This window comes from Bubalus kerabau, chromosome 16 (assembly GCF_029407905.1).
Source record: "Bubalus kerabau isolate K-KA32 ecotype Philippines breed swamp buffalo chromosome 16, PCC_UOA_SB_1v2, whole genome shotgun sequence".
Classification (NCBI taxonomy): Eukaryota; Metazoa; Chordata; class Mammalia; order Artiodactyla; family Bovidae; genus Bubalus; species Bubalus kerabau.
Genome location: NC_073639.1, coordinates 75,055,426 through 75,074,730, shown reverse-complemented (window position 1 = coordinate 75,074,730; position 19,305 = coordinate 75,055,426). Strand labels below are relative to the sequence as shown.

General features: G+C 51.1%; 2 gene segments (V, D, J or C); both read right to left on the bottom strand.

Moving 5' to 3' along the window:
* Positions 1-5,482: 5,482 nt before the first annotated feature.
* On the bottom strand, positions 5,483-15,869 carry LOC129629603 (immunoglobulin lambda variable 2-18-like). The segment is given in 3 exon segments: positions 5,483-5,940; positions 10,250-10,370; positions 15,040-15,869. Coding segments are annotated over 2 exon segments (465 nt in total).
* Positions 15,870-17,917: 2,048 nt separating this feature from the next.
* Positions 17,918-19,054, bottom strand: LOC129629789 (immunoglobulin lambda variable 2-23-like). The segment is given in 2 exon segments: positions 17,918-18,537; positions 18,667-19,054. Coding segments are annotated over 2 exon segments (666 nt in total).
* Between the last annotated feature and the right edge of the window lie 251 nt (positions 19,055-19,305).

Below are 19,305 nucleotides of genomic sequence, written 5' to 3'. Positions count from 1 at the left end.
CTCTACCCCTTCGGAAGCAGGGTTCACACCCTGGGGGACGATCTGCCTGCTGGGATGGTCCACAGACTCTGCCGAAGGTGCATCTTGGAAAGCCTCCTGCTCCTGATCTCAAGTGAGGCAGCTCAGCTCCACGGCTCCCTTGATCACACAGATGACCAGGGTGCAGTTCAGTGGTATCATAAATTGTTTACATTTTCTGAGACCTCAGCAAAATTGACTGTAAAGCTGGGAGTAGATATACTATGAACCAGAACATACCTCAGGAATAAATTGATTCTGGGGTATTCTTTAACATTTGACGGTTCTCTAAGAACAAGCCCCTGATAGGCTGAGCCTCTCATCCCAGTTTCCCATCTACCTGTATCACTGTGAGAAGCCCTGTTGCACCAGCCTGCATGGTGAGAGTCAGCCTCGTCCTCAGGCTGCAGCCCAGAGACGAGCAGGAGCCCCACGTTGGCCGAGGCATCTTTGGATCCAGAAAACCCACAGGGACCCCGGAGCCTGGTTCTTACTGGAGTCTGAGAGGTAGGACCAGAGGACCGAAGAGGGCTCCCTGGCTGCTGCTGGTTCCAGTAACAGCAGAGCAGCTGACACTGATGTCACTGCTCAGGGTGCAGGGAGCCACAGAGTCAGCTGTGGTCTGTGAAGGGACAGGGGTCTGCCCACACACAGGCCCTGATTGCAGGTCACAAGAGTACAAGGTTCAGGGCTGCTGATCCAATGCTGACACCCACAGCAGCACCAGGGGAACAGCTGTTTGTGGTGAGAGAAACCATGAATACACGGGGGTGGACTCAATATACTTACAACTTAGGTTACCAATAGTGAAAGTCATTCAGTCGTGTCCGACTCTTGCGACCCCATTGACTGTAGCCCGCAAGGCTCCTCTGTCCATGAGATTCTCCACACAAGAATACTGGAGTGGGTAGCCATTAATACAACTATGAAATTAAGATTCTCCAAAATACCAAATGAAAATGACAGAAAGACTCATGACTCCTGAGCGGATCTGAAAGTGAGCAGGTGTCTGACAAGATGGTGTGATTGTCATGGAGGTATTCTAAACTCCCTTCCCCTAAATGACCTCACGAGGAGCGGAAGGACTGAGAAGAGCAGCTGAGGAGGTTTGGGGTGAAAACCTCTGCAGTAAGTTGTGAAGTGTGGCCACAACATTCTTATTCTCACAGTGTGAAATGAAATATGACTTTATGTCCATTTCTGAGCTGCTTCCACAGTGTCCGCTTCCCACAACGTGCGGTAATTGTGTTCCTTGCTCAGTAGCTGTGTCTGAAGCCTGATTCCACCAGCCAAAGATCCGCACTGCTTGATTTGGAGCCTATTAAGCAAGGTTCCTCTGACAGAGTGGAAAACATGTCATTCTGTGTGTATGAAAATTGAGGATAAGGCAAATTTAAGCCTTAAGGGAAAAGGGAGAATTAGAAGGAATAATCCCACATCACTAGACCATTAAGGTATGACCTTAATCAAATCCCTTATGATTATACAGTGGAAGTGAGAAATAGATTTAAGGGACTAGATCTGACAGATAGAGTGCCTGATGAACTATGGAGTGAGGCTCATGACATTGTACAGGAGATAGGGATCAAGACCATCCCCATGGAAAAGAAATGCAAAAAAGCAAAATGGCTGTCTGGGGAGGCCTTACAAATAGCTGTGAAAAGAAGAGAAACAAAAAGCAAAGGAGGAAAGGAAAGATATAAACATCTGAATGCAGAGTTCCAAAGAATAGCAAGAAGAGATAAGAAAGCCTTCCTCAGTGATCAATGCAAAGAAATAGAGAAAAACAACAGAATGGGAAAGACTAGGGATCTCTTCAAGAAAATTAGAGATACCAAGGGGACATTTCATGCAAAGATGGGCTCGATAAAGGACAGAAATGGTATGGACCTAACAGAAGCAGAAGATATTAAGAAGAGGTGGCAAGAATACACAGAAGAACTGTACAAAAAAGATCTTCACAACCAAGATAATCATGATGGTGTGATCACTGACCTAGAGCCAGACATCCTGGAATGTGAAGTCAAGTGGGCCTTAGAAAGCATCACTACGAACAAGGCTAGTGGAGGTGATGGAATTCCAGTGGAGCTATTTCAAATCCTAAAAGATGAGGCTGTGAAAGTGCTGCACTCAATAGGCCAGCACATTTGGAAAACTCAGCAGTGGCCACAGGACTGGAAAAGGTCAGTTTTCATTCCAATCCCAAAGAAAGGCAGCGCCAAAGAATACTCAAACTACCGCACAATTGCATTCATCTCACATGCTAGTAAAGTAATGCTCAAAATTCTCCAAGCCAGGCTTCAGCAATACGTGAACCTTGAACTTCCTGGTGTTCCAGCTGGTTTTAGAAAAGGCAGAGGAACCAGAGATCAAATTGCCAATATCTGCTGGATCATGGAAAAAGCAGGAGAGTTCCAGAAAAACATCTATTTCTGCTTCATTGACTATGCCAAAGCCTTTGACCGTGTGGATCACAATAAACTGTGGAAAATTCTGAAAGAGATGGGAATACCAGACCACCTGACCTGCCTCTTGAGAAATGTGTATGCAGGTCAGGAAGCAACAGTTAGAACTGGACATGGAACAACAGACTGGTTCCAAATAGGAAAAGGAATACGTCAAGGCTGTATATTGTCACCCTGCTTATTTAACTTATATGCAGAGTACATCATGAGAAATGCTGGACTGGAAGAAGCACAAGCTGGAATCAAGATAGCTGGGAGAAATATCAGTAACCTGAGATACGCAGATGACACCACCCTTATGGCAGAAAGTGAAGAGGAACTCAAAAGCCTCTTGATGAAAGTGAAAGTGGAGAGTGAAAAAGTTGGCTTAAAGCTCAACATTCAGAAAACAAAGATCATGGCATCCGGTCCCATCACTTCATGGGAAATAGATGGGGAAACAGTGGAAACCGTGGCAGACTTTATTTTTGGGGGCTCCAAAATCACTGCAGATGGTGACTGCAGCCATGAAATTAAAAGACGCTTACTCCTTGGAAGGAAAGTTATGACCAACCTAGATAGCATATTCAAAAGCAGAGACATCACTTTGCTAACAAAGGTCCGTCTAGTCAAGGCTATGGTTTATCCTGTGGTCATGTATGGATGTGAGAGTTGGACTGTGCAGAAAGCTGAGTGCCGAAAAATTGATGCTTTTGGACTGTGGTGTTGGAGAAGACTCTTGAGAGTCCCTTGGACTGCAAGGAGATCCAAGCAGTCCATTCTGAGGGAGATCAGCCCTGGGATTTCTTTGGATGGAATGATACTGAAGCTGAAACTCCAGTACTTTGGCCACCTCGTGCAAAGGGTTGACTCATTGGAAAAGACTGTGATGCTGGGAGGGATTGGGGGCAGGAGGATGCCGGGAGCCAGCATATTGCATATTGAGTGCATATTGCATATTGAGTGCAGCACTTTCCACAGCATCATCTTTCAGGATCTGGAATAGCTCAACTAGAATTCTATCACTGCTGGGAGCCAGCGTGAGGAACTCCACCCATGGCAAACGTCATGAGGAAGGAGGTTCGGCATACGCAAAGGCGGGATCGAGCCTCAGGAGTCCCCCTGGAAATTCTCGAGCATCTACCCCCAAAACCAGAGTCTGCCTACTTTCTGCTTTGTGCTCTCACCTACACCTCTGACTTGACGGGGGTGGGGGGGGGCTGTCCCCCACTACCTCTCTCTGAAAAAAGAGTGAACTTATAGCTCCAGTTAATAAAGTTCCTGGGTGTGATAGTGTTTCAACCTACAAACTCCTTTGGAAGTCCTCTAGCCTGCCTGAATAGCTTTTTCCAGCCACATGTGATTGCTCAGAGCCTCCCAACTGTGAGAGGCATGAGATGTTCTAAACTGTCTAAATACAGAGTCCTTTGAGCAGTTAAAAGATTGATTAGAAATTGTATTGGTGAAGGGTTTTTCACTTGTTGGGCCAATGTTTGCTGCTAAGTCTCCATATCCCTTACCTGCTGTGTCCCTGGCAGTGTATTGATTAATATAATTGGTGTAAGTAGTAGCTTTAGTGTTTGTAACCTTGGACCCTTGAGTTAATTCTTTTTTGTTGTAGCCCACCACACCTTTGCCCTATAGGAATACAACTTTAATGCTTTTGGAGGGTGGCGCCTGCCTAATCACCTTTAGAGAAAAATAAGTTTTCTGAAGAAAGGGTCTTAAAATGTTAACAGGCCTCCGGGCCAGAAGATGATGCAAATCACCTAGACTTTTGCATATGATAAGTTTTCAGGAAGAAAGCCTGGCTTACTGCATGGCTCTACCCCTTCCACCATTATCCTCTATGCATCACTTAAGGTACAAAACTACTTTGGAAAATAAAGTGTGGGCCTTGTTCACCGAAACTTGGTCTCCCCATGTCGTTCTTTCTCTCACCTTCTGGCTGAATTATTTCAGCCTCTTTTCTCCACTGAATTTCTTCACTGAGCTATCCTCAGTCTATTACTCTTTATATCTTTGATGAATATTTAAATAAATAGGTCGCCGATGCCGTCTCTCCTTCGAATACCCTGGATGAGCTGGGGCTGGGCCCCGGCAGGAGGAGAAGGGGTCGACAGAGGATGAGATGGCTGGATGGCATCACGAACTCGACGGACGTGAGTCTGAGTGAACTCTGGGAGTTGGTGATGGACAGGGAGGCCTGGCGTGCTGCGATTCATGGGGTCGCAAAGAGTCGGACACAACTGAGTGACTGAACTCAACTGAACTGAACTGAATCCCACATCTCCCAAAATACATCACTGTTAACTGTGGCCCCACAGCCCAGGCAGCCAATGTGCAGACCCCGCATGTGAGTGTGAAAGGGCAGTGACAGGGAGCAGGACACAGGCGTGTGACCTGTGCTCCGTGACCCCACGTGCCGGTGAGGCCGGGAGCTCAGGGTTGGGGTCACTTCCTCCTGGGTGAGGCCTCCTGTGAGCAGCAGGGCTGAGTCCCAGCTGAGCAGGAACAATCAGCCTCGTCGTCGGGCTGGGCCCAGAGATGGTCAGGCGGCCCCACCCCACCCGGAGCCCGCCAGCCTCGCTGAGACCTGCGGGCGGGTTGTGACTCCTGTGCTCAGAGCTTGGGACTCAGCACGACTGAGACGGCAGCCAAGTCGCCCCCTTGGTGCCAACAGTGCTGCTGTTCCCAGGCAGGTGAGTGTGGGGTCTATTCCCCGCAGGCCTGGAGCCCTGGGGGAGCCTGAGAGGCGGTCACAGGAAAGGCAGGCGCAGCAGCCTGGGCCTCAGCTCAGCCCAGGGACGGCCGAGGAGCTTAAGTGTCCTGAATCAGACACTGCTGGACGCTGTCTCTCCGGTTCTGACCTGACTGTCACGACTCTGTCTGCCAGGGCCTGCCTCTGGCATTCAGGGCCTTCTGCTCAACTTCAGATAATCATATAATATGTGTTTGTGAAAGAAAAGCCTTGGGAAAGGGGCAGATGAAGAAGATCTGAAAGGATTTCCCGGACTAAATTCCTGTTGTGGGGCTCAGAACCCAGTTTTAAATCAAACAGACAACAGAAGTGTCTGGTTTGGCAGAAGATGCTTCAGCCCCGGGAGGCCCATGACTTGGGGGAGAGCAGGTTTTTGTCTCACTTCCCCCCTGGCCTGGAGCACTGTGCCAATACTGCTACTACTGCCATAAGATGAACAGTAATAATCCCCCTCGTCCTCAGGCTGGAGCGAGCTGATGGTCAGAGTCGCTGTGTTCCCAGACCTGGAGCCGGAGAATCGGTCGGGGACCCCCGAGGCTCGACTGGTCGCACCATAGATGAGGGTTCTGGGAGCCGATCCTTCGATCTGTTGGTGCCAGCTAACATAATTAGCATAGCCAACGTTGCTGCTGCTTCCAGAGCAGGTGATGGAGACCCTCTGGCCCAGGGACCCGGACACGGAGGACGGCTGAGTCAGCACAGCCTGGGCCCAGGATCCTGGAAGGGAGAGAGACAGAGAAGGTGACTCAGGGGTCCAGACAAGAGCAGGAAGCAGGGCCAGTGTGTCTTCCCAGGGCCCTTCCACTGTCCCTCCATCCAGTCACCTGTGCAGAGAGCCACCAGGGTGAGGAGCAGAGGGCACCAGGCCATGGTGGACATGTCAGGGCGTCCTGCCGTCTGTGGCCCCACAGCTGAGCAGAGCGTCCCCACAACGCTGCTTCCCCTCTTCATACCCTGAGAGGGGGAGGGGCCTTTCATGCAAATGACGCCCCCAACCCCCACAATGCTCTGATCACCTCTGGGACCTGGCTCAGCTTCCTGTGCCTGAGGGAGCCCAGTGTATGATCAGGGACGGGGTTTCCTGGGGGTTGTTGGGTGTGGGATGTAAAAGCTGGAAATCCAGATCTTAAGGCATCAGAAATTACCAGGGGGCTGGTCTCTGCTCTACCGCCACCCCCACCCCACAATCCTCAGGAAAGGCCTCAGAGCGCCCCCTGGTGTCCTGGCCCAAGCACACATCCTGACCTGGTGTTAGAGCTCTAGAGTCGACTTTCCCCAAAGTGGTCTTGAAATTATACCTTCAGGATGTATTTGGATAGAAAACAGCAGCCAACTGTAGCTTACCCTGTAGTGCATGTGAGTGTTACACAGGGGATGTGTGATTTTGAGATTTTCAATTAAAAATCTAAGGTCATCACTTAAAATAGATGCCTAAATTTAACTGAAGAAAATGTTGTTGCTAAGTCACTAAGCTGTGTCCAATTCTGTCTCTGTTTTAATTCTGCATTCCCATGGTACTATTTCTAAAACATAATTTTCCTTGTAGCCTCTGTTCTTTAAATAAGATAATTTTAAAGACTTTCTGACATGTATGGCATCTCCACTGGGGGATTTTATGTCGTAGCAGGATGTTCTCTCTGTGAAACAGGGCAGGCTGAGTTATCAGAGCCTTGGGTCGGTCTCAGATCTGAGATGAGGGACAGGACATGACAAGGCAGATCAGTTGTTCTCAGGAATCTCAGACGTGATCATGGGGATCAAACCTGACTTAGGCATGGTCCAGACAGAGCAGCAGTCACGGCCCTGGGGGCAGAGCCCCAGGACAGGGTCTGCTTTCCCAGCCCAGGGTCCCAGCAGCTTCTCCCGGGCTCACTGTGCATAAAATCAGTCCCACAGCAGCTGAGCACAGACACTCCTCAGTCAGGAATCATCTCCAGGTCTCAGGACCAGGGTTTATCTCCCCTCCTGATTCCTCATTCGATGGGCACACAGGATGGAGTGTGAGGTCTCAGGGAATAAATCATCTCTGCAAAGGATTCAAGATCCCCTGGGAATTGAGGGGCACCTGGGGAGGAGCAGGGAGCGGACGAGTAGGGGTCACACCTGAGAGCCAGAGACCTGAGGCTTCTTGGGAAGGAAAGGTTAGAGAGGTTCAAGGAGGGGCCGAGGGAGTGGCTGTCCAGTTCAGGAAGATCTGGAAACACGTCCATGATCTTCTGACAGAGTGAGCTGGGTCATGACCATGGAGATCAACAGTGTAGGTCTGTAGAAAGAGAGAGGCCCAGGATTGGGAGGAAAGTCATGAATGAGCGGAGCGGGAGGGCAGGCTCTGAGCAAAGAGATGAGGAGGAGCGGGAGCAGGCTGAGAGAGCTGAAGGGGTGCACGGGGTGGGCTCTGGGGGCTCCTCCCTTCCTCTGTTTCTGGGAAGAGGGTGGGGACTGATGACCACCTGACCCCTTCACCCTCCAATTCTGGGTGCTCAGCCCTGTGTGCAGCTTCACTCCCAGGAGGAGGCCTGGGGGCCGCGGCTCTGAGTGTCCCCTGAGAGGAAGCACCTGCTGTCACATCCAACTCAGGCTGCTGACCCCGGGGGCAGGACCAGGTCAGGGGACCACGTCGGTGTGTTGTTGCTGCTGCTAAGTCACTTCAGTCGTGTCCGACTCTGTGCGACCCCATAGACAGCAGCCCACCAGGCTCCCCGTCCCTGGGATTCTCCAGGCAAGAACACTGGAGCGGGTTGTCATTTCCTTCTCCAACGCATGAAAGTGAAAAGGGAAAGTGAAGTCGCTCAGTGGTGTCCGACTCTTCGAGACCCCATGGACTGCAGCCTACCAGGCTCCTCTGTCCATGGGATTTTCCAGACCAGAGCACTGAAGTGGTGTGCCATTGCCTCCTCAGGTGGGTTTGTTGAAGGGTTGCCAGCTCTGAGCAGGCTCACAGCGCCCCCTGGTGACGCACTTGGAAACGTTCACGGTGGTGGCATGATGAGCAAGCTGAGGCTCAGTTGCTTGGATCTGAATCCTGTCTTGCTACGTTTGCAACCCCATGGACTGTAGCCCACCAGGCCCGTCTGTCCATAGGATTCTCCAGGCAAGTAAACTGGAGTGGGTTGCCGTTTCTTGCTGCAGAGGATCTTCCCACCCCAGGGATAGAACCCACATCTCTTATGTCTCTTGCATTGGCAAGTGGGTCTTTACCACTCGTGAAAACTGGGAAGCCTTTGAGGAAGGAGGGGCTGCCTGTTTTTTCTGTCACCAAATACTTTGTCAGTGAACAAATAAATGAATCAAATAATAAATATTACATGTCTTTGATACTGTACAGAGAATTCTTTTTTTTTATTTTCACCCATTGTATTTTCAAGTGATTCTGACTATCTTGTTCTCATGATTCATTTTTCCCCCTTCCATTTATCTCCTTCTCCTTTGGACCCAAAAGTGTTTGTATTTGCTCATCAAACAGATTTGAGGATTTGTTCCTAAAAATATCTGCCACCTGATTTCCTCATCTGAGGCATCTCAGCATTGCTGTCTACGCCGTCTCACTTCCCTTCAATTCTTAGTTTCCTGGTTCCTGATAGGAGTGACAATTTTTACTGGATCCTGGACTGTGTGGAAATTGCTCGTAGAAACTCTGGGTTCCATTTCCTTTTCCTTTAGCAGGAGATGCTTCTGTGGCGGAAGTTCAGGGATGTGCATTCACTGCCCAGTGACCCAGCAAGGGCGGCACTGACCCCCCTGCTCTGTTCTGCTGACTCTGACCTAAGAGCCAGGGGCAACTGCTGTGAGCAGACCTTCTTGAGGGGCGGGTGACCACCCCCTTGTGTGCCGCTGCCCTAAGGACGGGTGTCGGGCTGAGGGGGCAGCTGAGCTGCAGTCAGGGGACACCCAGACAGCAGGGTTCCATGGTCTCAGGGACTCCAGGAAGGGAGGGGCAGACACCTTGCCCTGGGAGCCCCATGGCTGTGGGGGAAGCAGGTTTTTGTCTCCTTCCACTCTGGCCTGAAGCAATGTACAAACTTTCAATCCATCAGCCCATGAGAAACAGTAATAATCAGTGTCATCCTCAGACTGAACTGAGGTAGTCAGAGTGGCCGAGCTGCCAGACTTGGAGCCAGAGAATCAATCTGGGAGTCCTGACGGTCGTTTGCTATTTTCATAGGTCAGGACTCCGGGGGCCTTTCCTGGGAGCTGTTGGTACCAGCTCACATAAAGACCCCAGTGTTGCTGCTGCTTCCAGTGCAGGAGAGGGTGACCCTCTGACCCAAAGTCCCAGACACGGAGAGTGGCTGAGTCAGCACAGCCTGGGCCCAGGGTCCTGGAAGGGGGAGAGACAGACATGGTGACTCTGGGGTCCTGACAGGAGAGCAGGGAGCAGGGCCTGTGAGTCTTCCCAGGGCCCTTCCCCTGTCCCTACATCCAGTCATCTGTGCAGAGAGCGACAAGCGTGAGGCACAGAAGGGACCAGGCCATGGTGGACACCGTCAGGGCGTCCTGCCTTCTGTGGCCCCACAGCTGGGCAGAGCGTCCCCACACCGCTCCTTCCCCTCTTCATACCCCGAGAGGGGGCGGGGCCTTTCGTGCAAATGAAGGAGTTTCTGGCAAATTAGTCTGTGGAACTAAGGTGGCAATCCCTATTAGCTCATGGTTCTGTAATGCTGCTCTCCTAGTTGCCTGATCAGCTGCTTGGTTCCCTCGTGCCACTTCGGTGCTCCTTTTTTGGTGTCCTTTACAGTGGGAGACTGAAACCTCAGTGGGCAGATGGACTGCCTCCAAGAGTCAAAGAATCTGATCACCATATTTGATTGGGGGCCCTCAGGTGGTCAAGTGGCCCCTTTCTTTCCAAATAGCCGCATGTGCATGTAGCACCAGAAAGGCATACTTGGAGTCAGTGTAAATGGCTATTCTTTTTCCTGTTCCCAGCTCTAAAGCTCGAGTCAGAGCTATGAGCTCAGCTAATTGGGCGGAAGTACCTGGTGGCAGAGGCTTAGCCTCTATGGTCTCAAAATTGGAGACTACTGCATACCCAGCTCTTCTTTTTCCATCCAAGACAAAGCTGCTTCCATCAGTGTACCAGATTTCCTCAGGATTGGTCAGGGGATCTTCTGACAATCCCTCTCGGGGTTTTGTCCAGTGGTCCAAGGTTTCTAGACAAGAGTGAAAGGGGAGAGAGCCCTCGGGGGTAGGGAGGAGGGTGGCTGGGTTAAGAACCTCACAAGGGGATATAGTGAGGCCTGGGTTTTCCATCAGCATTACTTGATATCTGAGGATTCTTTGATCAGACATCCATAAATGGCATCCCCCATTTAGGAGTTGTTTTACTTGGTGGCTGGTAAAAATAATTAGTTTGCCCCCAAAGGAGAGTTTTAAAGCATCTTCTATCATGATTGCAATAGCTGCAGGATTTCGAAGGCAGGGGGGCCAACCTCGGGTAGTTGGATCAAACCTCTTGGATAAATAAGCTACAGGCTGGGGCTCAGATCCCAACCTTTGAGTTCACACTCCCAAGGCTATTCCCTCTCTTTCATGGACATACAGTTGGAATGCTTTTTCCGGGTCTGGCAACCTCAAGGCAGGTGCCTGAGTTAAGGCCCGTTTTAGTGTAGCCTCTGCCTCCTTTTGAGGAGTTCCCACATCAGTGGGATTGAATCATCTCGTCCCTTTAAGCTTTCATATAAAGGCTGGGCAATTAGACCATAATTGGGTATCCAGATTCTACAATAACCAGTTAGCCCCAGGAAAGCTCGCAATTGTTTTTGACTCGTGGGGGAGGGCAACTGGAGGATTCCTTGTACCCGATCAAGGACAGCCTCCCGGACCCGTGTGTAATCTGAACTCCTAGGTAAATGACCTTTGTCTCGACCATCTGTGCTTTAGCGCAGGAGACTTTATATTCCCTCCTGCCAAGAAGTTTAGGACCTGAATTGCATGTTATTGGGCACTTTTCTCACCTGGAGAGCAGATTAGTAGGTCATCTACGTATTGTAATATTTTCCCATTAGATCCCAGGTCCAGATCTAGGAGATCCCGGCTAAGGGCCTGTCCAAAGAGGTGGGGGCTATCTCTGAACCCCTGACGTAATACTGTTCAAGTCATCTGGTTGGTGTTTTTCTCCTGGGGCTTCACACTCAAAGGCAAAAAGCTATTGGGATTCTTTAGCCAGTGGTATGCAAAAAAATGCATCTTTGAGATCCAAGACTAAACCACTTGGCACTGGGTGGGATTTCTCCCAAGATTACATAGGGATTGGGTACTGTGGGATGGAGGGGGACTACAGCTTCATTTATGATCCGGAGATCTTGAACCATTCACCAGGTTCTGTCTTTTATTCTTTACTGAGAGGACTGGGGTGTTACATGGCGAACTGGTGGGGACCAATAGCCCACAAGCAAGGAATTTATTTATTAAAGGCTGTAGTCCCTCCCGAGCCTCTCTTTGGAGAGGGTATTGTTTCCGGTTAGGAAAGCGAGTGGGATCTCAGAGGACAATGATGACCGGTTCAGCTTGGTGGGCTCGTCCAGGAATCCCCTGGTCCCACACCTGGGGGTTAATTTTGTCTTCCCATAGTTTTTGATCCCTCTCTATTGAAGGTGTAATGGGTTCTTCAGTAGTAACCAGGAGCTGTAGAGCTCTGGGGGCTGAAAAACTTCCCATCACAAGAGTGGTCCCCAGTTTAGTGAGTATATCTCTTCCCAATAAGCGGGTAGAACACTCAGGGACCACCAGAAACTGGTGGGAAAATATTTATCCATCCCAGCAACAAAGAAGGCCTAGGGTGAATCTTTTAGTAGTTGCTTTTCCTGTAGCACCCAAAATGGTACAGATTTGGGAGGAGAAGGCTCCGGAGTAGGAGATCAAGACAGAGTAGGTAGCCCCTGTGTCAACCAAGAAATTCTCGGACCTGCCTGCCACATCCAGTTGCACCCTTGGCTCCAGCCTCGTGATGGTTATCCGTGACAGGCTGGCTGGCTGGAGTGGGCCACTTCAGCCCTCTTGAACCATCGTGAGGGTAGGCTTGGCGCTTGACCTTGAGGCTCTTGGGTCCCGAGGGCAGAGTGCCGCCCAGAGTCCCCGTTGATGGCATTTATGGCAAGGCGTTCTAGGAGACTTGTCACGGTTTGGACACTCTTTGGCCCAAAGCCCCGCCTGTTTACAGATCAGGCATTTATCTCGTGCCTTGTCCTTCAAGGACTCGGGGTTTGCCATAGGGCTTCTCTGGAGGGCGGCCAGCATCTGGGCATGCCTTGTCTCTTTCTCTCCTTCTCCTGGGCCTTGGCCTCCTTCTCCTGTTCTCCGTTATCAAAGATATTGGTGGCTGTCTGGACCATCTCATCTAAAGAGGCAGCAGGGTCCTGCTGTTGTAGCTGCTGTGACTTAATTCTGATATCTGATGCACACTGGGACAGGAATTTGTCCTTTAAAATCACCTGTCCCTCGTAATAGTCTAAGTCCAGGTTGGTAAACTTTTGGAGTGCCTCTTTTAGCCCCTCCAGAAAGGCAATGGGGTTCTCATTGGGCTCCTGAGTTATTGCTGAGACCCGGGCATAGCTAATTACTTTTTGTTGGGCTGCTTTCAGTCCTGCCTTCACACAGATTAGAAAATGATCTCTTTCCCAGATGTGCTCAGGGTCATTATAACTCCAATTAGGATCATAGGAGGGGACTGCAGTTTCCCCTACTGGGTATCTATCACTGGACATGTGGAGCACTGTTGCATACCTCCGGGCTTCCTTTAAGACCCTGGTATGTTCAGGATCAGATAAAGTTTGACTAAATATGACCATGATGTCTTTCCACGTCAAGTCAAAGGCCAAGGTAATCTGTTGGAATGTATCTATATATTTCCCTGGGTCATCTGTATAGCTTCCCAGGTCTTGTTTGGTCTGCCTTAGTTCTAAGAGGGAGAAGAGCTTATGGACCCGGGTTGGTCCGAATTCTCCTCCAGTTTCAACTAAGGGACATACTCGAGCTGGCTTTTGTGGAGGAGGTGCTCCTGGATATAGGGGCACGTTTGGGAATGAGGAAGGAGCACCAGGCAACTCGGGATCTGTGGGAGGTGAGCCTTCATGAGGGGGTTCCTTTTCTTGGTTGCCTGTGCCTAACACCATTTTCCTAGTGGGCTCACTTTTAGGGCATACTACAATCCCATACTTAAGGCAGAGTTCCTTCATATCTCTTAGTCGGAAGAAAATTTGGACATAGGAGATCTCTGTCCATTTCCCTTGTCTTTTGCAGAATAATTCTAATTGCAGGATGGTATTATAATTTAAAGTTCCATCCTCAGGCCAGTGTTCCTCGTCCCCCAGTGGATACTGTGGCCACGCAGTGGCACAAAAGAGTTTCAAACGACTTCTCCTTAGAGCTAGAGGGTCGAACAGCTTCCAGTTATCAAGGATGCATCTCAAGGGCGTCTGCCAGGAAGTGGATGGGTTATTTCCCATCTGAAAGACAGTACCTCTTTCGATTTTTACGGGTGGACTTCCTTAGGGGTGAGTCTTTCTGAAGCTTATCCTACCCAGAACTGTTGCAACCTGAGAGCCAGGCGTCCCCGGGTCAGGGTGAAGATCCCCAGGCAGGCTGAGGCGTGACAGCCTCCTAGAGATCGAATCCCGGGGCAGGTCGAGGCGTGACGACCTCCTGGGACCCCTGGGACTAGAGGATCCCCGAGCAGGTTGAGGCGTGACAAACTTTCAAAGACCGATCCCTAGGCAGGTCAAGGTGTGATGACCTCCTGGAACCCCCCAGTCTGGAGTTTGGGCGCCCCCAAGATCTCCAGTGTGACCAGTGCTGGGTAGGATTAGGGGGTTGGATATTATAGAGTATTTCCCTCCCAAGGCCAGCTATGTTCTGGTTGTCTCTCCAGAAGATTGTAGAGGCAACCTTGTGGGTCTGGATGGGGCTCAGGAAAAGAGGATGAAACGGGAGGGAAGCGGGCAGAGTACAACCTTTGAAAGAATGACATAGCACAAGGGTATAATGTAAACCAATTAAAATCAATTGGGTCCAAGATGACAAGTCAAATTCAGATCAGATCAGTCACTCAGTCGTGTCCGACTCTTTGCGACCCCATGAATCATAGCATGCCAGGCCTCCCTGTCCATCACCAACTCCCAGAGTTCACTGAGACTCACATCCATCCAGTCAGTGATGCCATTCAAGTAAACCTTAATCCCCAATCTACAAGCCAAGACACACCCAGAGGTGGCAGGACAGCTCCAAGGCACAAGGTCACAGGTTCCCCAATGGCTGGGATGATCCTCTCACTTATTAGCATAGGAATTCCATCCCTTCACAAAACCTAGCCAGGCCTAATACCTTGGCCCCAGCCCCTTGCCCTCGGCAATGGTTCACACCCTGAAGAGTGGTTTCTCTCTGGATCCTAACAAATCCACCTCTTATCACTTTGTCTCTCAATGAATTTTTGCAATGAGACATCAGAGCCTGAGTTTCATTAGTTTTGGCCGGGCTTGAGTCCTAGGAGAGAGCTGAAGGACAGGAGGAAAAAGCTGTGGGGAAAACGTGCCAAGGAATCCGCTTCATAGCCCGCCGGAAATTTTGCTAAATATCAGACCGGTGCTCACAGTTTCATTGGTCTGATCCTTGGCACAGAGAAGAGAAAGGACAGAAGAACCCCCACCGGCTTGTGTAACAGCTACTGGGGCTCAGCAGATAGAGCCTTTGGGACATGCTGAGGAGTAGCCTCTCCAGAGTCCCTCAATTGTGCCCCCTGCCGCCCGCCTGTTATCGGGAGGTTGAGGAAACAAGAAATGAGAGATTGTAAAGGTCCCTCCAGGCATAGCAGCGAGAACCTCTTACCTTAACCGGAGGTCTTCTGGAACCTGAGACTGGGCCATGTGAGCTTTCTGCTGAGTTCGTTTTTCGCTGTCCCAGTTTCCAGCACGATGGGCCTTCCCCTGCGCTGGGTTTCTTCGCCTTCTGCTTCTATCGCGGGAGCTTCCCTGAGTTGGGCTCCTGCTGTGCTTGGCCTCTTCCGCGCGAAGGTTGTTTCAACCAGGTTAAACCCGAGTCATGGAACCTTAGATGTCAGGCGAGTGTATGTCCCTCGGTTCTTTGTCTCGTCACAACAAAGATTTGGAGCGAAAGACATTAAAGCCCTCAGCACATCACAGCTCTCAGGTCTTGGACAAATCGTGTTATAGCTCCTAGGCAAATCAGTGTTACACCTCTATTTTATTTAGAAGATAGCAGGAGAGAGAAAGTGAGAGAAAGAGCGCACGCGCGCACACATGCACGCAGGAGAGAGTCCGTGAGAAAGCGCTTTGGCTCCTCCTTTTATGTTTTTCCTCCACCTGGGCCTGCCCTATGCAAATTGGGCTTAGCCAGGAGTGCTGTTTGTTCTGCCTGGAGTCTTAACTCTGGTCCTTGGACCTTCCTTTGACCTTCCTTGTCTTTTCAGTTCAGTTCAGTCGCTCAGTCTGTCCGACTCTTCGTGACCCCATGAATCACAGCACGCCAGGCCTCCCTGTCCATCACCAACTCCTGGAGTTCACTCAGACTCACGTCCATCGAGTCAGTGATGCCATCCAGCCATCTCATCCTCTGTCATCCCCTTCAGTGCATTAATGAACTTCTCCTTGTCTTTTAGCCACCACCATTTTGGACTCCTTTTCCCTATTCTACCTACCTAACACTTTCATGCAAAGGATCCCGTGCATCACACTGACCCTCCTGGGTGCTGGGCCGGGTCTCTATGCCTGAGGGCGGCCAGAGGGTTGCCAGAGGTGGGTTCTGTAGGTCTCAGGAGTGGGAAGTCACAGCTTGGAGCCCAAAGCAGAGGCAACCAGGCCTTGTCAGGGAGATCTTTCGGGGGGCCCAGCTTTGCCTCCCACTACCCACCTTCGGGAATGGACCCCGAGCACCCCCCGCCCCTTGTCCAGGCCCAGACACACATCCTGTGACCTGGAGAGCAGAGCCCTCAAGGACAGATCTCGCCCCCTGCTCTGTGTGCTGTCCCCTCTTTAGCACCAGGCCAGATGCTCCTTCTGTGTCCCCCTGAGCTCAGGGCCATCATGCTGCTTCTGCTAAGTCACTTCAGTCATGTCTGACTCTCTGCGACCCCATAGATGGCAGCCCATCAGGCTCCACTGTCCCTGGGATTCTCCAGACAAGAACACCGGAGCAGGTTGCCATTTCCGACTCCAATGCATGAAAGTGAAAAGTGAAAGTGAAGTCTCTCAGTCATGTCCGACTCCCAGCGACCCCATGGACTGCAGCCTACCAGGCTCCTCCATCCATGGGATTTTCCAGGCAAGAGTACTGGAGTGGGTTGTCATTTCCTTCTGCAGGGGATCTTCCCAACCCAGGGATTGAACTCGGGTCTCCCGCATTCCAGGCAGATGCTTTAACCGCTGAGCCACCAGGGAAGCCCGAACTGAACTCAAGGTAGTAAGAAAAACTTTATTCAAGGTAAGAGTACTACAGTGGGGTCTTATAATCGGGGAGAGAGATTGAGCTTAAGTCTGACTCCAGCAGGGACACAGCTGGGATTTACAGCTAAGGACAGGGTGGGTTCATGGGGTTGCAAAGAGAGGCTGGGAGACTGAAAAGCAATGAACAGCAACAGGGTTGGTGTCAGTGGGTGGAAACTTACTCAGAGGACCATAAGGGTGAGGGTGGGTTCTGGCTCAGCTGAGAGGATCATTGCTGAGGCTAGGCAAGGCTAAGATAGTGAGGTGAGTGACAAGGAATTTGAGCTGATACTGAGGGTGGTCGGATCAAGGGTGGAGTATTTTTTCTAAACTGACTTAGCAGATTCTGGCTAAAATTGGACCAAATGGACAGGCACCCCTGGATAAAGACATCACCCAAAGTTGGCAGTGCATTAATGAACTACTGCTGCATAACAAATTACCCCAAACAAACAGCTTAAAATCTCAAAATTTTTGAGATCTTTATGTCATGCAAGTGTATGTCCCTCAGTTCTTTGTCTCGTCACAACAAAGATTTGGAGCGACGGACATTAAAGCCCTCGGCACATCACAGCTCTCGGGTCTTGGACAAACCGTGTTGTAGCTCTTAGGCAAATCAGTGTTACAGCTGTATTTTATTTAGAAGATAGCAGGAGACTCCATCCTTTAAGTGTGAGGGCATGCCAACCCAAAGACTCCAAGAGAAGAGAGTGGAGGAGCGCGGGGGAGGGAGAAAGAGAGAAAGAGCGCATGCACGTGGGAGACAAAGAGAGAGGGAAAGCGCTTTGGCTCCTGCTTTTATATGTTTTTTCCTCCACCTGGGCCTGCCCTATGCAAATTGAGCTTAGCCAGGAGTGCTATTTCTTCTACCTGAAGTCTTCACTCTGGTTCTAGGACCTTCCTTTATCCTATTTTCACGGGCTTTTCCCTTTCTTGCCTTTTAGCCACCGCCATTTTGGACTCCTTTTCCCTATTCTACATACCTAACAGTATTAATATAAAGTATCTTAACACACCCAAGACCAGGACTGATAAGAACTAATAACTTTCAAAATTTGCTTTATTATTATTATCTATAATTATTGTCTCTATGTTTAGGACCCCATTGTACTTGACCCAGAGTTGCCTACCTGAACCCCATCTGAGCAGTCCAAGGTTACCAGACATAGACCCTTCTCTCAGACAGGACATCCCTGGGGCTTAGAGAATGCTTCCCAGGACCAAAATGAAAGGTCAGCCTCGTGTCCAGTGATGTGAATGATTCTTCACACTGTGGTTAAGTGTATGCCAATGATTCCCAGGTGCAGAGGGTGTGAGCCTGGGGAGCAGTCTCTCACCTCATGATTCTCAGGGGATCCATGGAGCTGACACAGAGTGGATGTGAGACCAGCATGGAAGCGGCCCTCAGACAGATCCCAGAACAGGATGTGCTGAGACCCCAGCTCCAGACCCTCCAATGGGGGGAGGAAGAAATAACAGAGAACCCAGTCCTCCCACTGCTGTTGGACACCCGTCAACCACAAAGAGCCATCAGGCAGTGAGAGGTTTTTGTCGCTCTTCCCCACATCCCTGGGCACCGCGGGAGCACTGAGGCTGTGGGCCCACGTGGAACAGTAATTGTCAGCCTCGTCCTCAGCCTGCAGCCCAGAGATGCTCAGCGAGGCGGTGGAGCCAGAACGGGAGCCCGAGAGCCGGGCCCGGAGGCCTGAGGACCGAGAACTTCCCCACATCACGGTTCTGGGGACAGCACCTGGGCGGTGTTGAAACCAGCCCGCACCATAGAATCCAACGTGGTTGCTGCTCCCAGTGCAGGTGAGGGTGACCGACTGACCCAGTGACCGTGACACGGAGGCCTCCTGTGTCAGCCCGGATTGTGCCCAGGACCCTGCAGAAAGGAAAGAAAGACACTGGGATGGTGGCGCTGAGTCCCACAGCACTGCCTGGGCCCCATGGTAAAGAACAGAGCCCTGGGTGCCACTGGGGCTACGTCCCCAAACCCCGAGGATCCAGTGACCTGTGCAGTGGGTGAGGAGGCTGAGGAGGACAGGGGTCCAGGCCATGGTGGGGGCGCTCCCTGAGCCCCTCCTTCTAGTCTCTCAGCAGACACAGCCCCTCTGGGCTCCTTTATCCCTCCCATAGCCTGGGGAGGCAAGGTTGCCACGCAAATCGTTCCCTCCCATAACTGACCCTCCTGCATTGTCCTCTGAGTCTTCCACCTGCTGGGTGTCGGGCTGTTGTGGGTGGGGCTGGTCTGGCCTGGTAAGGGACTCCTCAAGGACCCCAGAGAGCCTGGGGCACAGGGCACCTGCCAGGGGCCCAGAGGGTGTGGTTCTCCAGCTGGAAGCACAGCCTCAGCTCCTCCAGAGAGGGCCTCCAACGGCCTCTGCTCTCCCATGACGGGCTGCTCCACTGGGAGGGGAGATGCCAGGACCCCAGAGGGAGCCAGGCTCCTCCCACCTGGGCTGCAGGCCCCGCCCCCAAGAACCCAGATCAGGCCCCAGCCTCCAGGCTCAGCCTTGGTGCTTAGCGCCCCCGTCAGGGTAAGGAGAAGAGGAGACCACCCTAGGAGGACTAGAAGTGAGGGAACATCACTCAGGGCAGAAGTGAAGGGACGTCCCCGCACTCTGAGGTAGGCAGTAAGCTAACCCAGGAA